The 22,312-nt window shown below is 56.3% G+C and overlaps 1 protein-coding gene across 1 annotated transcript in view; it reads right to left on the bottom strand.

Moving 5' to 3' along the window:
• The window catches only part of SLC16A2 (solute carrier family 16 member 2), a 40,355-nt gene extending 18,822 nt beyond the window's left edge, over positions 1-21,533 (bottom strand). Inside the window, exon 1 of the mRNA XM_059859011.1 lies at positions 21,194-21,533. Coding sequence (XP_059714994.1) covers positions 21,194-21,533 — 340 coding nt within the window. The remainder of the gene's footprint in view (positions 1-21,193) is intronic.
• Between the last annotated feature and the right edge of the window lie 779 nt (positions 21,534-22,312).

Raw genomic sequence — 22,312 nt, 5'->3', positions numbered from 1 at the left:
AAGCTCTGCTGCTGTGACAAACCTCGTCACGCATCTTCACAGCCCTCCCCAGCCCTACCTGGCTCGATTTTGGGGTGGCCTGGGAGCCCAGGCAACCTGGTGGCCCTTCCCAGGCGGGGGCTGTGGGGGAGCAGGCGGCTGTGCCCCCCTCGGGGCAGGGCTCCCACGGCACATCTGGAGTGAAACCCAAGCAGCTGTTTCATCTCGTGCCCTTGGAGAGCCATTTGCGTCATCCCCTTGTGCTCTCAAAGTGAAGCCTGAACCGCTCCCAGCGGCTCAGCCCCATGTGTTCAACACCCCCCGCAGGCTGAGCCAGTCCCAGGGATGAATGGTCAAGGCTTAAATAAAGGCAGATGCAAAAGTCAGAGCTGAGGAAGCCACCACGATGCACAGTGGGATGGGAAACTGAGCTGGAGAGCAGCAAAACAGAGCTGAGAAGTTTGAAACCAAAGCTGGGGAACCCCAAATTGAAGCTGGGGAGCACCAAACTCAAGCTGAGGAACAGAAACTGAACCTGGAGAACACCAAACTGAAGCTGAGGAGCACCAAAATGGCCCAAAACGAAGTTGTGTAGCCCCAAACCAAAGCTGGGGAATCCCAAACAAAACCTGAGGAACACCAAACTGAACCTGGAGACCACCAAACTGATATCTACCAACCAAATTTGTGAAGCCCCAAACCAAAGCTGGGGAACATCAAACTGAACCTCGGGAGCACCAAACTGAGACTGAGGAGCAGCAAACTGAAGGTGAGGAGCACCAAACCAACACCAGGACACACCAAACTGATGCTGAGGAGCCTCAAAATGATGCTGAGAAGTCCCAAACCAAAGATGGGGAGCAGCAAATTGAAGCTGGGGAGTACCAAACCAAGTCTGAGAAGCACCACACCAAAGCTGTGGAGCCCCAAACTGAGGAACCCCAAACTGATGCTGAAGAACCCCAAGCCAAGGCTGGGGAACAGCAAACTGATGCTGAAGAACCCCAAGCCAAGGCTGGGGAACAGCAAACTGATGCTGAAGAACCCCAAACCAAGGCTGGGGAACAGCAAAGTGATGCTGAAGAACCCCAAACCAAGGCTGGGGAACAGCAAACTGATGCTGAAGAACCCCAAACCAAGGCTGGGGAACAGCAAAGTGAAGCCAGACTTCTCTGGATGGGAGCTGGTGGTGGCAGGGCATTGTGGTGGCAGCCACTGTGCATCACGTGCAGCTCAAAGCCAGCTAAACTCATTAATTGTATAGCAAGCCCTGCTTGGTACCATACCCTAAAGCTTCAGAACAAAGTCCTCCTTTATCAGGTTTGGCTGACTTCTCCCCCCCACCCCCACCCCCCCTCCTCTGAAAACAATTCCACAACAGCCTGAAAATTGGAATAAATGGAATTATTCAGAGGAATTATTCAAGGCCAGGTCTGGCTAAAGACCCTTTCAGTGCCCTGTTCACGGTGGTATTAGGAGAGGGCAAGGAAATATGTGAATCTTGTAGAAGTGGAAGCTCCTGTCATTGTGCCATGATCCCATGGCCATGGATAAGGCAACAGCTTCCCAGAGATCAGACCAGGCAAGTGCCAATCCAGTCTTTGCCACAGGGGAGTTTTAAAACACCAATTTTGAGCAGGTTCAGGAGCACAGAGCACTGGAGCAGAGCAGGCTGGGAATGCACTTTGCTTTAAAAACCCACCACACCTCTTCTGGTTGTGTGTCTGTGCCTCCCCTCTCCCTCAAGGACGCAGGGGACTTTTAAGAGACGATGCCCAGGCCACCTCCTGTAACCACTAAGTGACAGATCTCAGCTTATGTGAGAGAAAAGTCCCAAAATGTGCTGCTCTGTGGCCACACTAAGTAGAGATGGAGACAAATCCGTGGTTTCACTTGGCAAGCAGCAGGCACAGACTGTTTGCCTGGGGTTCCTGCGCTCAACATCCCAGAGAAACTCAGTCCCAGCCCCATTTTGCATCCATTTCATTCCAAACCCATAAAACTCCTCCTTGGCTAGAGCAAAATGGCGTTAGAGCTGATTTCTGGGCTGCATCACATCCTCCCCATCCACAGCCTCAGCCTCAGAGGCTTCAGAGCTGCTCCAGAAATGCAAATTCTTGTGAAATCCATCCAAAAGCAACAAGGCAGCATGCACTCTGCAGCTGAAACCCACCATGTGCCCAGGCGGGAGTTTTCTTCCCAGCACTCCGCTCCGCAGGCCAGGAAGGCTTTTCTTCTCTGCGTTGCCTCTGGCTTGCAATTTTTGAGGGATGATTCACCTACCACACACTGAAGTTACCCAACAAACAGGAGCTGCAGCTCCTCAACGTGGGCCACGTCCCATCCAGACGTCTTTCCATGACCTACACACCCAAGGAGGTCGAGGATCTTGTTACTCCAAGCTCTCCTGGTGTTGTGGGACTCCAAGGGATGTTGGGTTGGACCCTGTTTGCCCATGTCCCATCACTCTGTGGGAGAGCCCAGGCTGTCCGGGCGTTCAGCTGCTGTTGGGCAGAACCAGTGCCCTCCCTCAGCTCCTGCCCAAATGAACTGGCAAAGGCTCTTTAGCCCTGGGGGGGAAAAAACAAATCCTGGGGATGAGCATCTCCCCCCTTAACTGCGCTGTCAAACGCCTCGCCAGCCCCTGGCTGCGTTTTCATCCAGCAATTTTACGAAAAACAGAAAAGTTCCATTTTAATTGGTGAAAATTCCCTCCTCCCACCCGCGGAGCACCAATCTGTAATTAGCCTTTCATGTAAAACGATGTTTATTCCTGACGGAGTTTGTCTTGGCACAAACACGCGCTCTGAAATGTGCACACATTTGAAGACTCAAACCCTGCATTTAATTCTCTATCTGCTTGTTAATTTTCATTGTTCCCAAGCCCTTTTTCAAAACACACCCACAGGGAGAAAAAAGTATTTTTTATATATATACATAAAAACCTCCTTCCAGCATCAGGACACCAGTGGTGAGCATGGCACCAGCCCAGGGTCCCGGCGCTCTCCCAAACACACGGTGCCAAGACCAGGCCTCCTGATTTTATCCATCTTCCCCTTTCTTTAACACAGGATTTTCTCCTCAGCTGTGATGCCTCTCAATGTTCCCCCTGCAATACAACTGAAGGATGGGAGCCCTGAAGTGGGAGGATGGGAAAAGCATCGTGGAGAACCCATCAAAAGCACCCAGTTCCGTTTTGGAGAACCTGCCCACACCAGTGGAAGCCAGAACCCAAGTCTCATCATTCCTGGGCTTAATGTGGAGTGATTTGGGAGTTACACTCTCCCAAATCTCCTAACACGGCAGCCCCCAGGACCTCCCGGCTGGAGCTGGGTGACCAAAGCAGGTCAGATCCTTCCCCTCTGTCAAGCTCTGGGTGCAGATGGCAGTGAGAGCCCAACAGGGGATCCTGAGTGGCTGCCACTGGCTGCTCCAGGTTCTGCCATTTCCAACAGGGCAATAAACACAATATCCACCTTATAAAATAAAAGGGACAGCAAAGGTTTGGGATCAGGGACAGGGGCAATATCAGGGTTGCAATTAGGGTTTGGGTTAGGGTCTGGATCAGGGTTAGAGTTTAGTTTAGTGTCAAGGCCAAGGGACGTTGCTCTCCCCAGCCTGATGCATGCTGGTGGGTTGGAGTTTCCTCCAGGCCCCTCACGCCGAGTTTTCGGGGAAAGAGTTCCCACTGCTGAAGCCAGGCAGGTTCCCAGGTGATGGCAATGATTAACTCTGGTGGGACACTGTGGGTCAGCTCTGGCCCCAGACACCGGCTGCTGCACGTCCAAAGCTCTCTCTTTTCTCTTTGGAAAAGCCATGACCTGACCAAACTTCACTGGGCTTTGACTATGATTAACCTCCTGCAGTCACCAGTGCAAGGTCACAAAGCCTGGGAACAGCTCGGCACCCACACCCCACCATGGCCATCCTCTGTCCCCAGCAGTGAGGTGTGACCCCCTTCTGCTTCTCCAGCCCCAAAATGTCCCATCTCCTCTGGACTCCATCGTAGCCACCTTATGTAACTGGCAGGTTTGTACTGGTAACCAGTTCCTGTAGCCACAGACAGCTGGGAGGACTGAGCAGCTGAGGGACAGGGGTGGTGGAGCCTCATCCCAGTGCTTCATCTGCTCACAAACAGGGCAGGAGGGATGGGAGGAGGAAGGGAGGGAGGAAAAAGGGGAAGGCATCTGCCAGGATATGAGCACCAGCACCAGGACTGGGCCAGCAGTGCTGGGATGTGTCTCAGCCAGGGCCAGCCACCATTTCCCAGGCTGTGATCAGGTGAGCGCTGCCACTTTTGGGGGCACACCTGAAAGTCCTAAAGGGCTGGAGTGTGACTCTGGGAGCAGTCCCTGCCCTGCCAGCTGCCCCATGTGAGTGGCTGCCATGGCTTTTCCCAGCTGGAGCATCTCAGCCCTGTGATCCACCAGGACACAGAGCCGTGGCTCCCACTGGAGCAGCCTGGCCAGCCCTGTGATCCACTGGGGTGTGGAGCTGTGGCTCCCACTGGAGCAGCCTGGCCAGCCCTGTGATCCACTGGGGTGTGGAGCTGTGGCTCCCACTGGAGCAGCCTGGCCAGCCCTGTGATCCACTGGGGTGTGGAGCTGTGGCTCCCAGCCAGCCCAGCTCGGAGCAGATGGTGAAGCAGTGCTGGCTCACAAGCCAGGGTGAGGGGCAAAGCCAACAGAGCTCTTCACGCCAAGGTCAGGGGTTCATGTCCCAGCCAGGCACAGAATCCACAGGATCCCTCCAGGAGCCACTGTCCAGCACTGATCCACCACTACATCTCCATCTACATGGTGACGTCATACCTGACACACAGGATCCCAAAAATTCCCAGTGTTGCTACAGGGTGAGAACACCTGGAACATCCCAAGCCCTTGATGCCTTGGGAGGAAGATGGGATGGATCCTGGCCACCAGTGGGAGGCAGGTTGGGCTCCACTCACAAACAAATCTGGTGGCCCAAGGCTGCTCCATCCTTGTGAAATCATTAGGCACTTTCTGCCTCCTCTGCCCCGCTCCCACCAACCCCTCCTGGGCTGAGTTTGGGAACCCTCCTCCCTCTGCGGTGAGACAGGAGTGAGAAAGGAAACTTTTTTCCAGGCTGGAAGAGACAGAAAAATTTCCCTCTTTGCCAAATTTCTCCCAAGCCATCTTCTGTTTCCCATTAACAGCGAGGAGGAGAAGAAGAAGAAGAAACCCTACGGCCCAGCTCCATGCTCCTCCCACCACAACTCCCACGGGCACTTGTCAACATCCCAGTAAAAAAGGGAGAATTGAACCCATGCAACCTGGCCGTGCCCCAGGGACCCGCGGAGCGAGGGCCGGCGGCGGCTGAACAACAACCTCCCTGCTCTGCTCTTACATCTCCCCCATGGAAACTTTTCAACTCCAGTCCCTGGCAGGAGCCAGGCTGATCCCAGCTGAATTCCTTCCACTTACCAGCAAATAAATAGCAGTTAAATGAAAGGAAAGAGAAAAACACCCTTTTTTTCAAAGGGGAAAACAAAGAAGTCAGGGAAAATAAATGGAGGCGAAATGTTGGGCTGGTCACAGGCTCACGAAGATCTTTTTCCTTCCCAGCTGGGTACTTGACAGCCTTCCCTTTCAGCTAATTAAGGGACACTCAGAAAGAAAAATACTTCCAGCCCTTTGCCAGCCCTGAGCATTAAGGGGAGCATTTGGTCCCAGCAGGCTGGACACCAAACCCAGGAGACCTGGCCACAGCTCCTCACCCGCCCAGGCACTGGTTTTAGACAAATAATTGCCACTGCAGGACATCTGTGGCCTTCTCCCAGTCCTGGCAGATTTCTGCACAGCTTTCCTCCAAACCCTCTGGTGGTGGACATGTCCAGTCTTGGAATCATAGAATTATGGAGTTGTTTAGGCCAAAAAAGCCCTCTGAAACCATTGAGTTCTACTGCTAACCCAGCACTGCCCAGCCCACCACTAAACCATGTCCCCAAGTGCCTCATCAACAGGTCTTTTCAATCCCTACAGGGTGTTTAATATATATATATATTAATATATATATATCTGTACCATCCCCTAGACAAGGGCCAGCTTGAACTCCAAGTATTTCTCCCAACTAACACCTTCCCTGCTGCAAAATTTCCAAGCATCACTTTGCACCCTGCCCCTCACTGGACAGAGAACACAGTTAATTACCCCGGGTTTTGCAACTTTTGAGGGAGCTGAAGACAGTGATGCTTCTGTGCTCTAGCAGGAACAACCCCAGCCCAGGTTTCAGCACTGCATACTCTCCCTCCTCTCCTCCACATCTCCCAGTCAGCCCAATCCTTTCTCATTGTGTGGGGGTGGGGATGGGGATGGAGATGACATGAAATTGTGTCAGGGCAGGGTCAGGCTGGACATCAGGAAAGGTTCTTCCCTCAGAGGGTGCTGGGAACTGCCCAAAGAATGGAATGCCCGAGGCTGCCTGAGCTCCAGGAGTGTTTGAACACCATTCCAGGGCACCAGGGATGCCCAGGGTGGGATTGTTGGGGTGTCTGTGCAGGACCAGGAGTGGGACTGGATGATCCTTGAGGGTCCCTTCTAACTTGGGATATTCCGTGATTCTATTGTCCTGTGTGGTGGGGATGGGGATGGGGATAGTGTAGGAAGAGCCAAACCTCCCAAACACCCATCAGCCAAGGCTGGGGCATCCCCAGGATGAGCAAGGCTGAAAGAAATCATCCCTGTGTTTTTCCCTGCTGGCTCTGCCCTGCAGCATCATCTCCAGAGCCACAGCCACCCCCCAGAGCCCTCCATGCTCCAGAGCAAAAAATACTGTGGCAACTTCAGCCTCAGCTCCACTGGAGCAAAAACCCTGAAGTGGAGAGGGCTGGGATTCCTCCCCTGTGGCACCTGGGCAGAGCCACCCACCCCAATATTACCAAAACATTTCAGTCATGGTACTTATTTGCTTCCACCCAACGCAGCCCAAATTTCCCCGAAAACAAAGCCTGCCCAATACCCAACGATGCAGGGGGCTGGAAATATGAAAGGGAAAATCGTGGTGGCTGCTCCAGGTGCTCTCTGAGGAGAGGCCCCTCCCCAGCCTGGGCCAGGTGGCTTTTATGTTGTTTTGCCCCCAGGGTTCACTCACAAAGGAGGTAACACCTCTCTCCATGGCCTCTTCCACCTCAGCCCCAGCCCTCCCACGGCACAAGGGACACGAGGTGATGGCTGACCACGCTGGAGAGCCTCCTCCACTGAGAGAATATCTCCAACAATCGAAATAAATGAAGAAAAGCCTTTTTTAAGCAGGCTGAGCAGAGCCCTGGGGCAGGCACAGGAGTCATCCTGGGCTGACACAGCATCTGTGGGACAAAACAGCTCCGTGCTGGAACATCTGGGCCCTTCCTCTGATGGCCATCAGGAAATTATTTCTTGTCCCAACGCTGGAGAGTGTCTGCAGCACAGAGCAGCTCCTTTGGATAGTGCTTCTGGAGCCTAGGGACCAGGAAAAAGATCACAACACATCGCTGAACCAGACACCCAGAGGGCAAGAGAAGGGTAAAATATCCATGTGATTTTAATCTCTTGGAGCTTCCTTACAATAAAGACAGCATTTGAAAACAACTGGATATCTCAGAAAAATAGATCAAGCTGTCATTAAGCAAATCTGACCGCTAAAGGAAAGTGAAAACCAGCAGTATTTTATCTAATTACTTTTTTTTTTTTTTTTTTAGCCCAGCAAGGAGCAGGTTACACCCCTTTGCCAACGGGCTGTCACTTTTGGCTGACCTGCTCTCATTTGAAAGTTTTTCAGACACTGGGTGGCTTTGGGGAAGGGCCAGCCCTGCCCTTTGGGCTGCAGGCAGGAGGGGCAGGGGTCACAGCAGGATGAGCCCCTGCTTCCCATCCCCATCCTGGGAGCCCACCCTGAGCCCTGCAGCTGCCCCTGGGATGGGGATCTGCGATCCACAGACATAAATATGCCTGTGTGGATCTGTGCACACACTCACATCTGCATATAAATTAAAAAGCAGGCCCCCGAGGCTTGAGCCCACACGACAGCCACAGGCAGGGCTCCCTTGGAGCCACACAATGTTTAACAGAGCGAGGGGAACTGGGGACAGCCCCAGCCACTCCAGGTGCCCCGGTGGCAAAGGGCTCTGAAGGCAGGTGAAACATTAATGTGCTTTCCTGAGGAAAAGCCTTCACTTTTTGCTGTATCAAGGGCTTTGAAATGGGAATAAACAACAGGGCAGGTTAATGAAGGCTTCTGTCAGTTACTGGGGGAGGTTTGGTCCTGCCAGTCAGGGTTAAAAACCTTACATCCCATCTCTGGGGCCAGGGAGCCTCCTCTTCCTCCCCATGGAAATTTGGCTTTTTGTGGTGGCAATCAAAACCACTCTGTCCCCACAAAATTACCCCTGTCCCTACAAGACTCATCCTGTCCTGCAGGTGCCAAGGGTGGGATTGCTGGAGGGAGCACACCCCACAGCCCCCAGTCCTGTTCTCAACTGCCTGAGCTCCCACTTCACCCATCCGTGCTCAGGGGCACAGGGAACAGCAGGCACTGAGAGGACTCAGCAGCGTGGAGCTGAGCCTGCCAGGATTTTGGGGTGTGCAGGGATGTGAGGGGCCATTCCAGCCCTGAAATGCAAAGGCATTCCACCCCAAGTGTGGCGTGGGTCCAACCCCTGTGCTGTCCCCAGCAGAGATCCATGGGGATGTGCTGGAGGACACCAGCCTGCCCTGCTCTGTGACAGCACCAGGACGCTGCTCCTGAGGCATCATCACCTTCCTCAGCCTCTGCAGTGGCCCTGGCACGGGGCAATCCTGCCCAAGGGAGCTGGCACACACGTGTGCGGTGGCATTACACACAGGGCTGCTGGGTGCCAACAGTGAAGGGAAGAGCAGCGACACCACGGCAGATCCTCACAACAGGGCTGAGCACAGGCAGCCACACATCACCACTGCCCCTGTGCCCCAAAATCCCAAATCCCAGCTGCTCCAGCTGAAGTTGTAGCAAAATGTCAAGAATTTTCCACTGGCCAAGGACTGGAACAGCAAACAGAGCCCAGCTGTGCTCCCAACAGCAACCATGGGCAACCTGGAGCTGAAACTGTCCCCTAAAAACCCTCCTGCTGCAGCAGTGATGCACCTGGAGAGCAGAAGGCTCGGGATGCAGGGCCCTGGGAGCATCCACACTGGTTCTGAAGTGTCCCTGGAGCTTCAGGAGCCAGGAGAGGCCCAGAGGAGGGGGGGAAGGGGGTGATGGAGGAGCCGAGCCCGGCAGTGCCACTGTCAGCCCCAGGCCTGTCGGGATCACAGGAGCTTGCAGAGCCAGGGAGAGGCTGGTTTGCTGGTTTTTGTCTCCTCTGCTAATGAGAGTGATACCAGCTGCTCCTTGTTGAACCAGTCTGACCATCGGGCCCAGCCAAAACTGATTCATTCATAAGAAAATGGGAAAGGAGAACAACTCGTCACCCTGACTAATGGGGAACTTGGCCAAGAACCTGCTGCTTCCCCAGCATCCTGCCCTCCTCCAGCACTCAGGGGGGGCTCTGGCCCGGCCAGGAGGGTGATAAAGCAGGAGTTATCTGCTGCAGAAAGTGTCAGCACGTGGCCAGGGGCTGCAGTCAGCCTGGCATTTTGCAATAGCTGCGTCCTGACTCGGAAGCAGGGGAAACATTAAAGCCCTCAGAGACACGGCTCTCCACGCTGCTCTGCCTTGCATCATCTCCCCAGCAGCTTTCAGGGTTGTTTTTTATCTCTGTCCTCCTTCTTCATCCGGCAGTAAAAATCTAAACAACCGCCTTTGTGGAGTAGGAAAACTCAGCCTGCTGTAAAAATTGTTTTTTGTGGGGTTTTGTTTTGCGTCATTTTTGTTTATGAGGTCAGTGGAACACAAACTGTGGAGGGGGAGGCTGCAGATGGTGGGGCTGGGAACCCTGGGGTTGGGAGGATGCTGTCCCAAGGGAAGCAAAGCAGCTCTGCAAGCCAGGCTGGGGCTAATCTTATCTCCAGATGGAGATTAGGATGGGCCAGCAGGAGTTAACAGCCAGGCACAGGGGTCAGAGCAGGACCTGAAGTGCCTCCTCTCGGGCTCCTTGGTTCATGCTTTGGTTGATGAACTGAAGCAGGGCAGAGTTTAACAGCTTTTAAAAAACCTGCCATGATTTCTTAGCTTTGGGCAACACGTTGGATTTTATATCAATCTCCCTTAATAAAGGTCCTCTCCTAAATGCAGGTCCCAAGGGAGTTTCAGCTCTCCCAGTTAAAAGCCTGTGACACTATCCCTTACCCCTGTATCACCTGAGTTTTTATCACCTGACCCTGCAGACATCAGGACAAGCGAGGCAAAACTTCAGTTCTTGGTGAGAAACCCATCCTGGGTCTTGAAAATCCCCAGTTTCAAGGCAGAAAAGCACCAGCCAGGCCAGTCTGGGTGGGGAAATGCCCCAAATCCTGACACTGGGAGTGCTCAGCCTCCTTGATGGCTCCACAGGGGGAGTGGAAAATGGGACCATGTGAGTCAGAGACAAGCAGAGCTCTGGGTATGGCAGCCAACGTCTCTCACCTCTCCCACACCACCCCAGCAGGCTGTGGAAGAGTTGCCAAATATAAAATTTTCATTTTCCCATCTGGGTTCCAGGGCGGTGATGGAGCATTTTGCACGTGACACTGAGAGTGGGAAAGCCTGGTGCAAAGGGCTTTAGGGTTCATTCCCAGCTGTCCCCCCAAGGGCACCCAGACCCCCAGCATTAGCCCCATGCCCTCTTGCAGCCATGAGTGTGCACCCCACACCTGCTGAGCAGGACAGGAAAAACCTGCAAGGGATGGAAATCTCATTCCCAAGGTGCAAGGGAAAAGCTGTCCACGAAGTTGTTGACAACATCCTTGTCAGTCCTCACCCCTTCCCCTCCCAGGCTGGGTTCTCACCGACTCTGGAGATGCTTCCCTGGCATCAGGACAGTCAGCACAGCTTTTATTTAATGCTGAATTTCCCCCTGGGTAGGGGAATGGTGGGGAACAGGCAGGAGGAGGCTCACAAAGACCTCAAACCCCCAGCAGTGCTGAGGATCCAATGAGTTTATATTGAAAAAAACAAATATAAAACCCAACAACGCTGATATTCCCTCCTTGGCAACGGCCTATCCTGATACCACTCCTATTATTGTACTCTGCAATTAAGTGATAAAGCTGTAATTGCCTTATCTGATGCTGCTGGGCACAGCAGCAGAACAGGAACTGGCCTTGAATTCATCACCCTGGGCCTTTTAAAGCCACCCTGTATGAAAGGATTCTCCTCTCCTGGACAGATGGACAGACAGGACCCTACAGCAGCTTCCTCCCCCTGAACCTGGGGCAGCAGCATCACCCCTGTGCCTGTGCCCTGCCCACTGCCATGCCCAGCCCCAGGCAGGACAGGGTCAGCCCTGGCCAGGATGGGAGCACATGAACAGAAGGAGCAGCTCTGAGTCCTCTCTGGCTGTGGGGAGGCAGGAGCAGAGCGTGGAGGGACAAAACCACATCCCCAGCGACACCCCCAGCCCTTCCCACACCCCTGCTCCAGGATCCTGGGGAGCAGCACGAGGCCAGGCAGCTGGGAGAGCCTGCCAGGGGTCATGGCACTGTGAGACCAGCCCTCCAGTGTGGGTCCAGCTGCACCAGTGGGACTGGAGCATTGGATTTAGAGGAAGTGACCCCAGTTTTCCTGCCTTATGCCTTGGCATGAGGAGCAAAGCCACACCTGGCTGCTCTCAGGCCATAAAAAGCCCAAGTTGCTATTTCCATTCTCATGTTCATCACCTCTAAAGGAGCTCGGAGGGGCTGTGGCATATTCCCAACGTCACCAGCCCCGATTTCAGCTGTTTTAAAGTCTAGTGTCCCCTGAAACCTGCTCCTTGCCATTCCTCCAAGCTTTTTACTACTTGCCCTCAACACCACCCCTGACCCTGGGAGCTGCCACCAGAACCTTGGGAATGAAAACTCCAGAATCCTCCCTGTGTGAGCATTTCCCAAACGTGCCCCATCCCATGGCCAGTGAAGGGCAAAGCCTTCATGCCCCTGCAGCCCAGCCCAGGGGCCACAGCGAGGGGCACCGTGCCCGTGCCCCCCTGGCAGGGTGGGCACGCTCCCGCCGGGAAGCAACCACAAGAAAGGCCGAGGCGATTTGCATCGTTAGCATTCTTTCCCTTTTAATAACCCAAGGTGTTACCAGCAACACTGTTACTGATTTTTATCTCCCCAGCGCCTTTTAAGAGCTCCAATTTGTTTTTCTTGGAGATCTCATTTCGTTTCATTAAAGCTGACACCGGAGAGGGAAAAGGAGGCATTCTGGGCCCAGAATGAAAATATCCCGTTTAGAAACCCCGTATTATTTTGTTGGAAACGCTTCTGCGTTGACTTTAATCAAGCTCTCCCCGGGCCGGCGAGCTTGGCGTGCTTGGCTCTCAGGCAAATTTAATCCCAGACAAGCTCCCCACACCCCCAGCTGTCCCCTCTCCTACAAATCTTAAGAAACAAACTGGGTTTTGCTGAAATACGTGGATTAAGAGCTGGCCCACCATCAAGAACATCCTGACGTTGCCTTTTCGTCACCGGTCACGGCGTAAGCACACGGCTGCAACTGCTCTGCTCGCCTTGCCAGCAGACCCAAAAAGCAGCTTACGCCCTTATTTTTTTGTTCTCCTTTATTTTATGTTTTTATTGCCATTGCAAGGCTGGGGGGATGCATGTCTTGTGCCTGAACGTGCCCCAGAGCTGTCAGGGCAGGCAGGGTGGCCACAGCCTGGCTCTGGTGACCACTGTGCCACTGCTGAGCCTTGTGCCGGGTGCTGCTGTAAAAGCAATAATTACCTGCCCCCCCACCTTGGTAGAAAGTAGCTCTTTAGGATGATTGCAAACACTCCAAAAGTTGGGAAATCCCAGGAGGGAGCTTGTCTGGGCATCATCTGGTGCATACCCATTATGTAATTACCGTCAATCTTTAATCACAGATGATACTTTCCATCGGACTCGAATCAGACGTAGCACGGGAGGTGCAATCCTCACTGAAGGAGCTGCCTTAGATGTGATTCCCACCTCGCTGGGCTCCAGGTTTATTCCCACCTCACTGAGCTCCCCCTGCTTTGCACAGGTTTTGCCCAAAAACCCCCTCTGGCTCCCTGGCAAAAACCTACATCCCCCCAAGGGGGAAGGATTTTACCTCCCTTTTACACACAGGATCTGCGGGAGGACAAATTAAGGCCAAGATCTTGAAACAAAAGCTTTGTTTTGGTGCCTGGTGTGAGATGACCAAGAAAGGGGCCTTTGGGGATGCCACTGGGTAGGGTGGCCAGGTGCCCTGGGGTCCCCAGCTCAGCTGGTCCCCAGGAGGGGGTGGTGGGTGGGTGCTCAGAGCAGGTTCCTTGGCTGCAGGCACTGTGGTAGGGTTGTTTCTCCTCCTTGAGCAGGGCTCCGGTGTTTGCCCGGGGCAAAGCCCAACAAGTCAGCCCATGCAGCGAGTGCCTGAGCCCGGCAGAGCTGGGGCTGCCCGCCCCGAGAGACAGCAGCTCTGCAGGGAATCCTGCAATGGCTCAGGTTGGAAGGCACTGCAAAGATCCAGGTCCCACCCCCCTGCCATGGGCAGGGACACCTTCACTGGACCAGCTCGCTCAAAGCCCCGTCCAACCCAGCCTCGGCAAGGCAAGCAAAACCCATCATGAGCTGCCAAATCCAAACTCAGAGCCAAAAAATCCCAAAGATGCCGAGCAGCAGGGTTCCGTGAGCTCGTCTCCTCCAGTGTGAGGTTTTGCAGACCAGATTCTCCCGGAACCATGCTGCTGGCAGCGCTGACCCCAAAACTGACCCCAAAACACCCTCCCCACCCGGCTCTGGGTGCTGCACAGGGACTCAGCTCCGGGAGCTCCGTGGGGTGCGGTGCTCCTCTGCCTGTGCCCGGCGGAGATGGAGGTGCGGGATAGCCCCGAGGGGGAGCTACACTGGGGCGTGCAAAGGGGAGCTGGGGCCGCCCTCCTGCCGCTGTGTCCTCTCGGTGATCCCACACGGGGCCCGGAGGCTGCTCAGAGCACTCTGGGCTGCTCCTCGCACAGAGGCCGGCGTGACACGGCACGGCACGGCATGGCGCAGCTGCCAAGGATGCCCGAGGTGAGTTCCAGCTCAGAGCTGTGACCCGGCAGCTCTTCCCGGGGGTTTTCCCCCGTGTTTCACCCCGCTCTAGCTCTCGAAGGATGTGCTGGGGACACGGGGCAAGCATCAGGTAATTTCTCAGGGATCTACACCTGAAAGGGTAAGGGCGGGGGAAAAACGCTGCAAACGTGCGGCTGGAATGCAGGGCCGTGCCGCCCTGCCCGCGGGCTGTACCGAGGGAGGCCGGGGCAGCGCAGGAGCGGCCGGAGGGAGCCGCGGGCGGGCGGCGCAGCGGGCAGGGCGTGCGGGCAGCGCCGCGTCCCGCGGCCCCGAGCTGGCAGGACCTGTTGTGCGAGGTGCCGGGAGAGGCTGGGATGGCTCTCGCCTGCGAGCGTGTTGCAGCAATTCCCAGCGCACGTCATGCGGGTTTTGCAACCGCCCCAACTGTCTCGGGCTGGATGCGCCCAAAGGGCCCGCGGAGAACCGAGCGCTCCGGGCACGGCACCGCCCGGCGGGACGGCTGGGCACGGCCCCCGGCCATGGCCAGCCTGGCACACGCCTCTCCACCAGCCCTTTATCCCCAGGGCTGAACGCCAAAGGGCAGCATCTCCTTCCCTGGCCATAGGGAATAATCAATCCTCCGAGGAAGAGAAAGGGAAAACCCAGCAAATCCCTGCTGCCATGGGTGCAGCAGCATATTGGCACACGTGCTGGACTGCTGTCCAGTCCTCTTGCTGCCCATTGCCATGGTGATGCCATGGGATGCACAGGCTCGAGGTTGTGGAGATCTGGGGAAAAGCGATTCCTCAGGGAAAACACCGGCTGCAAGATGTGGGTGCGTGGCCTCTGTCTCAGCTGGGAAATTCTGGCATCCTCCTCCGTGCTCTGACCTGCTCATAAGAAGCCCCTGCAGGGTGATCATTTCAAAAAAAGTGAGTGGGAGAGCCCGAGGTATTTGGTGACGTGCCAGAAAATTCTGTATGGCACCCGAAGAGCAGCCAGCAGTGGGCAGAACACCAGTGTGGTTGGACTCGGTGATCTTAGAGGCCTTTTCCAAACTATTCCCTGATTGTGGAGCCAGGGTAGAGCCTCATTTGATTCCAGAGAGGGGGCACAGCTTTGGAAGTGCCCGTGGCATCAACCCAAATGCTGCCGATGTCCCCAACAGCCACATGTCACTTCATCCGGCCACAGCATGTGCCACGCTGGCTGAGGTGCCCAGGAGTGAGTGGGATAAAACTCAAGAGGCTGCTCTGGGCTCGTATCCAGATGGTGCCAAATCCTGCCAGGCACAGCAGCACTGGGGTCCCCTCCCTGTCAGCACGGCAGGAGCGGGACTGGATTGCTGCCCCCCAGGGAATTTCCCCCATCTGCACCATGGGGTGCAAAACTCAGCCCTGGGAGGTGAAACCCAGGTAATTCCTCCTTCCCCAAACTGCCCTAAAGGGAATTCAGCTCCACATGCACCGATCCTGGTGGTCCCCATCACACCACCAGGTCTTTTGGAAGACTGATGCTGGTGGGATGGGGTGATTGACAGTGCTGCCTCATAAGTGGGATAATCCCTGGGACAGACGTGTCTGGAGGCTCTGGATAAGCAGGGAGAGAGCCAGAGGGGCTGTCACCCAGGGCAGGTGACAAGGCCCACGGGAGCCATGCCCAGCCAGCCCCTGGGCACTGCCAGCGAGGTCAGCAGCACCTCCCAGCTCCAGGGTTTGGCCCAGCCTGATGGGTTAGGTCTGGTTTAAAGAGTTGGATGAGAACCATCCCAGCTGATGGGCAGCTTCCAGCTCCTGAGGAGTTTTAAGGAAATTAAAGGGTGACTTGTCAAACGTGTGGATTTCTCCCCGAAACAGGAAATGAAATGGTTCCTTTGCCTTGCTCTGCATCACACCCCAGTGTCACTTGATGCCACCACATCCATCCCAGCCCTGTGATCAGCAGCACTAACCCCTTCACCCTCCAATCCCTCCTCCTCCTCCTCATCCTCCTCCTGCACCCAGCGCAGTCTCAGTGATGGATTTGCAACTCAGCACCTTCAAAATTTGACCTATGATCCAAACCCCACAAAGTGGAGGTGGTTTTGCTCATTTAGTTGCAGCTAAAAGGACCAAAAAAACTCCAAGCCAACTGCACAACCCCATGTCCTACTTCTTCATAGGCCACAGCGAGGTCACAGCAGCTGCCACCGCTCAAGGACAATGGCCACCAGGAAATACAGCCTTACATCTTCTTGGCTGGCCGGTGGAGGACACTTAAAAGTAAATTAAAAACCACTAAAATGGCAAATGTGCTGGCTGAGAGGGCCCCTGCAGTCTTGAAAAACAAGAACCTCCCTTAGAAACAGCACTCCGGCCTCCTAATAACCTTAATCGCTCCCGACAGCCCCAAGAACCAGGTTTAACAACATGACTGGGCTTTGTTTGCTTTTCAGGCTGCTTTATCTCACACAGCACCTTGCAATCAGCTCAGGCAAAACCCCAGTTCCTCTGAAACTCCCCCCTGCTTCTCTGTAGTCACAAACTCCAGCTCCCAAAACAGAGGCTGGGGCAGAGCCTGGTGCTGGCACGCTGGCATTCCACCATGGGAAACCCCCAGTAAATCTGGGAAAGCTCTGTGCTGCCCTTTGTACTCCCCAGCTTGCAGAGCAAGGTAATAAAAACCTCTTTTTTATCTCTTTTTGCTGAGTTTACATCCCCATCTGGGCTATGTAGATATTGCTCATGTCAGTGCATCCCTCCTTGGGGTTAGAGGAGGGCTGGGAGCCCGGATGGGCACGGGAAAGGCCCCAGGAATGCTGAGCTCCACAGCACCCTTGGCCAATCAAGCTGTGAAATGGGGCCAGAACAGCACCCTGGTAATTGGTAAAAGCTCCAAATCCTGCAGATTTGGGTAAGAAGGTGACAACCACAGTGTCACCTTCAGGAGATGGGAGCCTGCAAAAGGCCAGCAATGGACAATGACCCCATCATCCCAATTTAGCTGGGATCATTTCCAGGATTACCTCTTGCAATCAAGGCAGTGTGGCCAACAGGCTGAGGGGAGAGATTCTCCCGCTTCTCTAAAGGGGCTTCAAGGGAGCTGGACAGGGACAGGACACAGGGAATGGCTTCCCACTGCCAGAGGGCAGGGATGGATGGGAGATTGGGAATTAGAAATTCTTCCCTGGCAGGGTGCCCAGAGCAGCTGTGGCTGCCCCTGGATCCCTGGCAGTGCCCAAGGCCAGGCTGGAGATTGGGGCTTGGAGCAGCCTGGGACAGTGGGAGGTGTCCCTGCCCATGCCAGGGGTAGAATGTGGTGATTTTTAAGGTCCCTTCCAACCCAAAGCACTCTGTGATTTATCCTTACATTGAGATTTCTCTTCCCAGCTCCTGAAGCTCCAGACACGCTCACCCACCCACAGAATCTTCTTCAGCCCAGAGTGAAGTGCAGGGCTTCTCCTCCCCCTCTTTCATATGACTGTTAGCATGAAGTGCTTTATTTTCTCCAAAAAAAAAAAAAAAAGCCCCTTGTTCTCTCTTACTTAGCCATCATTACAATGCTGGAGTAAAAATAGCCTTTTCCACCTGTGCTCACCTGTCCTAAGGATGTGAAATCAGCACAAAGAAATTCCCCAGCAAAACAGATGAGAATTCAGGAATAAAGGTGACATCAGCCCTGCCTTGGCCTCAGGATATGGTCACTCAGGGACTGTGGTCCATTCTCCATTCCTGCTTCCCTCAGCACAGGGAGCTCCAGCAGCCTCTGCTCCCTGTCTGGGGCTGGGCTGCAGGGGGGGAACTGTTCCCCAGATTCCTGCACACAGATCAAGGGATGCTGATGGACACAGAGATGCACTCAGAGGAGCTGCAGCCAAACCAGACCAGCTCCTCAGACCATCTCTCCAAAAGCTTTCAGTTCCATTTCCAGGCCCCAAAACATTAAATATTAAGTGAAGAGAGTTAATCTATACCTGGGATATTGACACAAAGCAGAGGAGGGGAGAAGAAAAAGATAAATAGACCTTTTTTTTAAAAAAACCCAAATCTGTGTGCCTCCGCAGGCTGTTCCACTGGGGCTTTCCAGACCTTGGGCACAGCACCAAGGATGTGTTTGGACCAACAAGAAGCACCAAGAAATGTCACTCTCCTGGCTCTGCCCAGGTAGCTGGAGCTCCCTCTGGGACCCTCGGGTGGCTCCTTGGCTGGGGGCACAGCCCTGGTCAGGGACAAGGCCACCTTGTGGTCCCCTCTCCGAGGCTGGGGCACATCCAAGCAGAGGCAGAGCAGACCCTGAGGTAAGAAGGTTCACGCCCAGTCAGTGCTCGCCAGGACTGTGCTGCCACTCAAAGGGGCTTTTGGAGCTGAGGAAGATGAGGGTGCTGGGCTGGCTCATCTGGCCCTTGGCTGTGTCAGCCCTCACTGTGGGACCAGCAGCAGGACAGCCACGGATCCGTGGATCCCTCAGCACCGGAACAAGCCCTGTACAACCGGAGGCAAACGTCACCGCTCGTCTCCCAGCAAACACCCTCAAGCATCACTCAACACCTCTCCAGCAAAGCTGCAATTTTTTTTTTTCCCCCTGGCCGAGTGCTCACATGTATATTATTTTTTTTATTCCGGTCTCAGCATTCCTCCGCTCCCCCCGCAAGAAAACAAACCCAGAGCACAGAGTGTGCCTCGCAAAGGCCCCGGCGCGGCGTCCCGCGGGGCAGGGGCACGCGGTGGTCGCAGCAGCCCGCCCGCCCCAGCCCGCCGTGCTTGTTGACATAGGCAGCACAGTATATTTCTTTAAAGAGAGGAGCCTATGCATTCGATGCATTGCTGCCACAGGGTTTGTTTTCAAAGCCTGACCCCAGACCTGAACTCCACGGATCCTGCGTTTCTCAAGATCAAACGCGAGAAAACGTGACCAATGCAAACAAGAAATAAACCTTGATAATTATAGCCGGGGCGGCTATTGTTTGGTGCCGACTAGCACCCGCTTCAGCATAAACAGAACCCTATTTTTAAAGGGATGCCTGACCAGCTGACAGCATTTCTCCCCATTTTGCCTCCAAACCCCCTGTTTGATAGGAACCCACCTCCCTGAGACCCGGAGGAGGTTTAAGAGCGCAGACAAAAGGCTGAGCCGTGCCCACAGCCATACTGGATGCCGCTGCTGGAGCGGGGAGCGGATCCTCGTCCTCCCAACCTGCTCCCTGTTGGCGGGGGATGAGGGGCTCCCTGGGGTCCGGCTGTTGCCTGCAGCTGGCGGGCTCAGAGTGACGTCGAGGACAAACAGACAGCACCGGTCTTTTCAGGAAGACCACATCACTTAGCGCTTGGAAAGGAGCTCCGATATTTTCCTGATTATGTTTGCACGCAAACGAGCGCCGCGGGGAAATTATGCAATGCTGAGCGGGGAGGGGTGGGAGCGAGGGAGGAAGGGCTGGAGGGGGGCTCCGGGCTGCACCCCGCTGCCCTCAGCCCCAACCGGTGCAGCTGCAGCCCCGGAGGTGCCGCAGATGGATCTGCCACCGCCGCCGGAGCCTCGGCACCACGACCTCAGTTATTAGCGGCCTCTTCATTAAGCGCCCAGACCAAAATGCAGATATTCGTCAGCCAGGCAATTTAATTACCCAGCCTGGGTTCACCTCGCACACCCACACGCCTTTCTTTCTGAGGCCTCTGTGCGGTCATAGCCTTAAATAAATAGATGGCAGGAGCAAGAGGCAGATGCTGACTCCTACAACCTCCGTCTTGGGCACAGAGCCTTTAAACCACCAGAACTTGCAGTATTTAATTTCTTTTGTTACCGCTTCTACCTTTAGAGCCCTGCCTTAGGCTTTCTAGATACAATCACAGGCAGCAGGAAACAGAGAGCTACACCATGAGCTTCCTGGGCATCACATGCGCACGCACACAACACACACACACTCCCAGCCCATCAATCACCCTAATTACAACTGGCCACACGTCCGCAGCTCGCTGTGGCACTCCGTTAGTGCCCGTAATTACACGGTCCCGTCGTTTCCCTGGTAAGAGTATCACGGAGTTAATTTGGGATTCTACATGTGGTGGATCCCGTAATGAATTTCATCCTGGTGCGCTCCCCACCGCACTCGCCGGCCATGCGCCAGCCGGGGGAGGGAGCGCGGGCAGCGCTGGTCCCCAAACAAGGCTCTGAGGTCCTCACACAGCCCTGGCACTCATTGCTCCCCAGCACGCTCCTGGCTCCTGGCTGCTGCCCACGTCCCACCCAGGGTAAGGACAGCGCCACAGGCAGGTCCCCTCAGCGTCAAGTGCCCTTCTCCACCTGGCAGATGAGAGCAAGGTGGGCCACGGGTGTTCATCACGAGGATGGATGTGATCTTCCAGGGGGACAGCAGGACCTGGGACAAGGCTGGGCCTCCCAACACCGGTGTCCAGCTGGGACCACCATGCCGGCAGGCTGGTGTCCCTCTGCCAAGTGTACTTCAACAGCAGGGTCTTGGCAGCAAAGAACATCCCTTTTCTCCACATTAACCCTACCCAGTCTGCACCCTGGCCGGTCCTGTCGGTCCTACCAAAACACACAGCTGGGTGCAGCCCATGGATCCTGCTTTTCAGGGATGTGAAGTGCTGGAGACCCCGCGCTGCCCTCGGAGTGACCGCGCAGGTGGCGCTGCCAGCCCTGCCCTGCGCCGGCCGTCCCACTGAATGGACACGGCTCGGAGGGAGCGCGGCAGCAGGGCAGATGCTCTCCTGAAGCCACCCCCGGCCAACGAGGCAGCTTGAAAAACCCATAAAATAGAACAATAATAAAGAAAACTAGAGGGGGTGGCTCACACCCAGCAGCTGATTCACCAGCGCTGCTCTGCTTTACCCCAAGACACACCGGCAGGACAAGCTAAGGGCGTGTTTTCAGCCGAATTACTTTTAATTGAGTACATCGGAGCTTAGAAACACATGATGCTGTCGGAGATAAATATAGCTACGGCTACGAGGACAGAGGGGGCAGGGAGCAATCGAGGTTCCACACAGCCGAGAAGGAGCTTCCAGCTCCGGGAGGCAGCGCCGGCCGCGCCGCCGCACCTTTCCCCGTTCCGCTCGGGCATCCCCGCTCTGCTCGGGCACCCCCCGCCCTCACTGCCCGGCCCGGGGAAGGGGCCGCGGAGCCCATACCTGTTTTAAACTCTAGCGCCGGATCCTTCTCCCCCTCGCCTAGGTCGCTCTGCAGCATCATGTAGAGGATCCCGAAGGAGTTGTGGATGCCGAAGATGGAGCCGTTGCACCAGGCGGCGGCGAAGACCACCACCCAGCCGAAGCCGCCCTCGGGGGGCTGGAAGGGCGCGGCGACCCCGCTCTGTCCCCGTTCAGCCGCGGCCCCGGCCCCGGCCCCGGCCCCGGCCCCGGGCTCGCTCTCGCCCGCCGCCGCCTCCGGCACCTTCTCGTCGCGTTGCGCCATCGCGGCCGCGCTCCGGCCGCCGCCCGCCGCCCGACTGCCCCGCAGCCGGTCCCACATGCCCGCCGCCCCCCCCGGCCGGCCCCCCCGCCCGCCCCCTCCTGCCGCAGCCTCACTCCCCGCCTCCCCTCCGCCGCCTCCATCCTCCTCCTCCTCCTCCATCGCGCCGCTCGGCCCCCGCGTCCCTACCTGCGGCGGGGGCCTCCCGCCCGCCCGCGCCCCCCTCCCGTCCCCCCGCGGCGCTCAAAGGCGGCCCCGGGCCCGGCCGCGGCCCCGCATCGCCCGCCGAGCCGCCGCGCCGCCCCCGCCGCCGCATCCTGCGGCGGGCCCGGCCCGGGGCGGGTCCCCGCCAGCGCCGCCCCCGCGGGGCCCGGCGGGGCGCGGGGGGCGGCGGGGAGCGATGGGGGAGCCGCCGCCGCCCCCCGGCCCCGCACGGTGCCCCGGCTGCGGGGCACCGTGCGGGCGCGGCCCGGGGGCTCTCGGCGGCCCGGCGGGGGATGCTGCCGCTCCCTCCGCCCCGCAGCGAAGCCCCCGGAGCCGCCCGAACAGGTGGCAAACAGCCGGCGAGGGGACGCCTTTCCTTCCACGCCGGGCGTCCCGGGGCGATTTTTGGCGTGCCTTACCCCGAAAAGTTCGGAGGGCGTTTGTGTGCCACCGCAGCCGGCTTCTTGCCGGGGGAAGCCGCGGACATCGCCCCGGCTGCGGGGGCTGTCCCCAGGGCCGCGGGTCACCCCACGCTGCCTTCTCCGGGAGGGAGAGCAGCGGCCACCCAAACCAAATGATTTCGGGAGCTGTTCCCTCGCCTCTGCCTTGTTTTGCAGCAAGCTCTGCCTTTCCCC

Source organism: Haemorhous mexicanus, chromosome 14 (assembly GCF_027477595.1).
Source record: "Haemorhous mexicanus isolate bHaeMex1 chromosome 14, bHaeMex1.pri, whole genome shotgun sequence".
NCBI classification, from domain to species: Eukaryota; Metazoa; Chordata; class Aves; order Passeriformes; family Fringillidae; genus Haemorhous; species Haemorhous mexicanus.
This window is presented reverse-complemented; position numbering and strand designations above follow the sequence as displayed.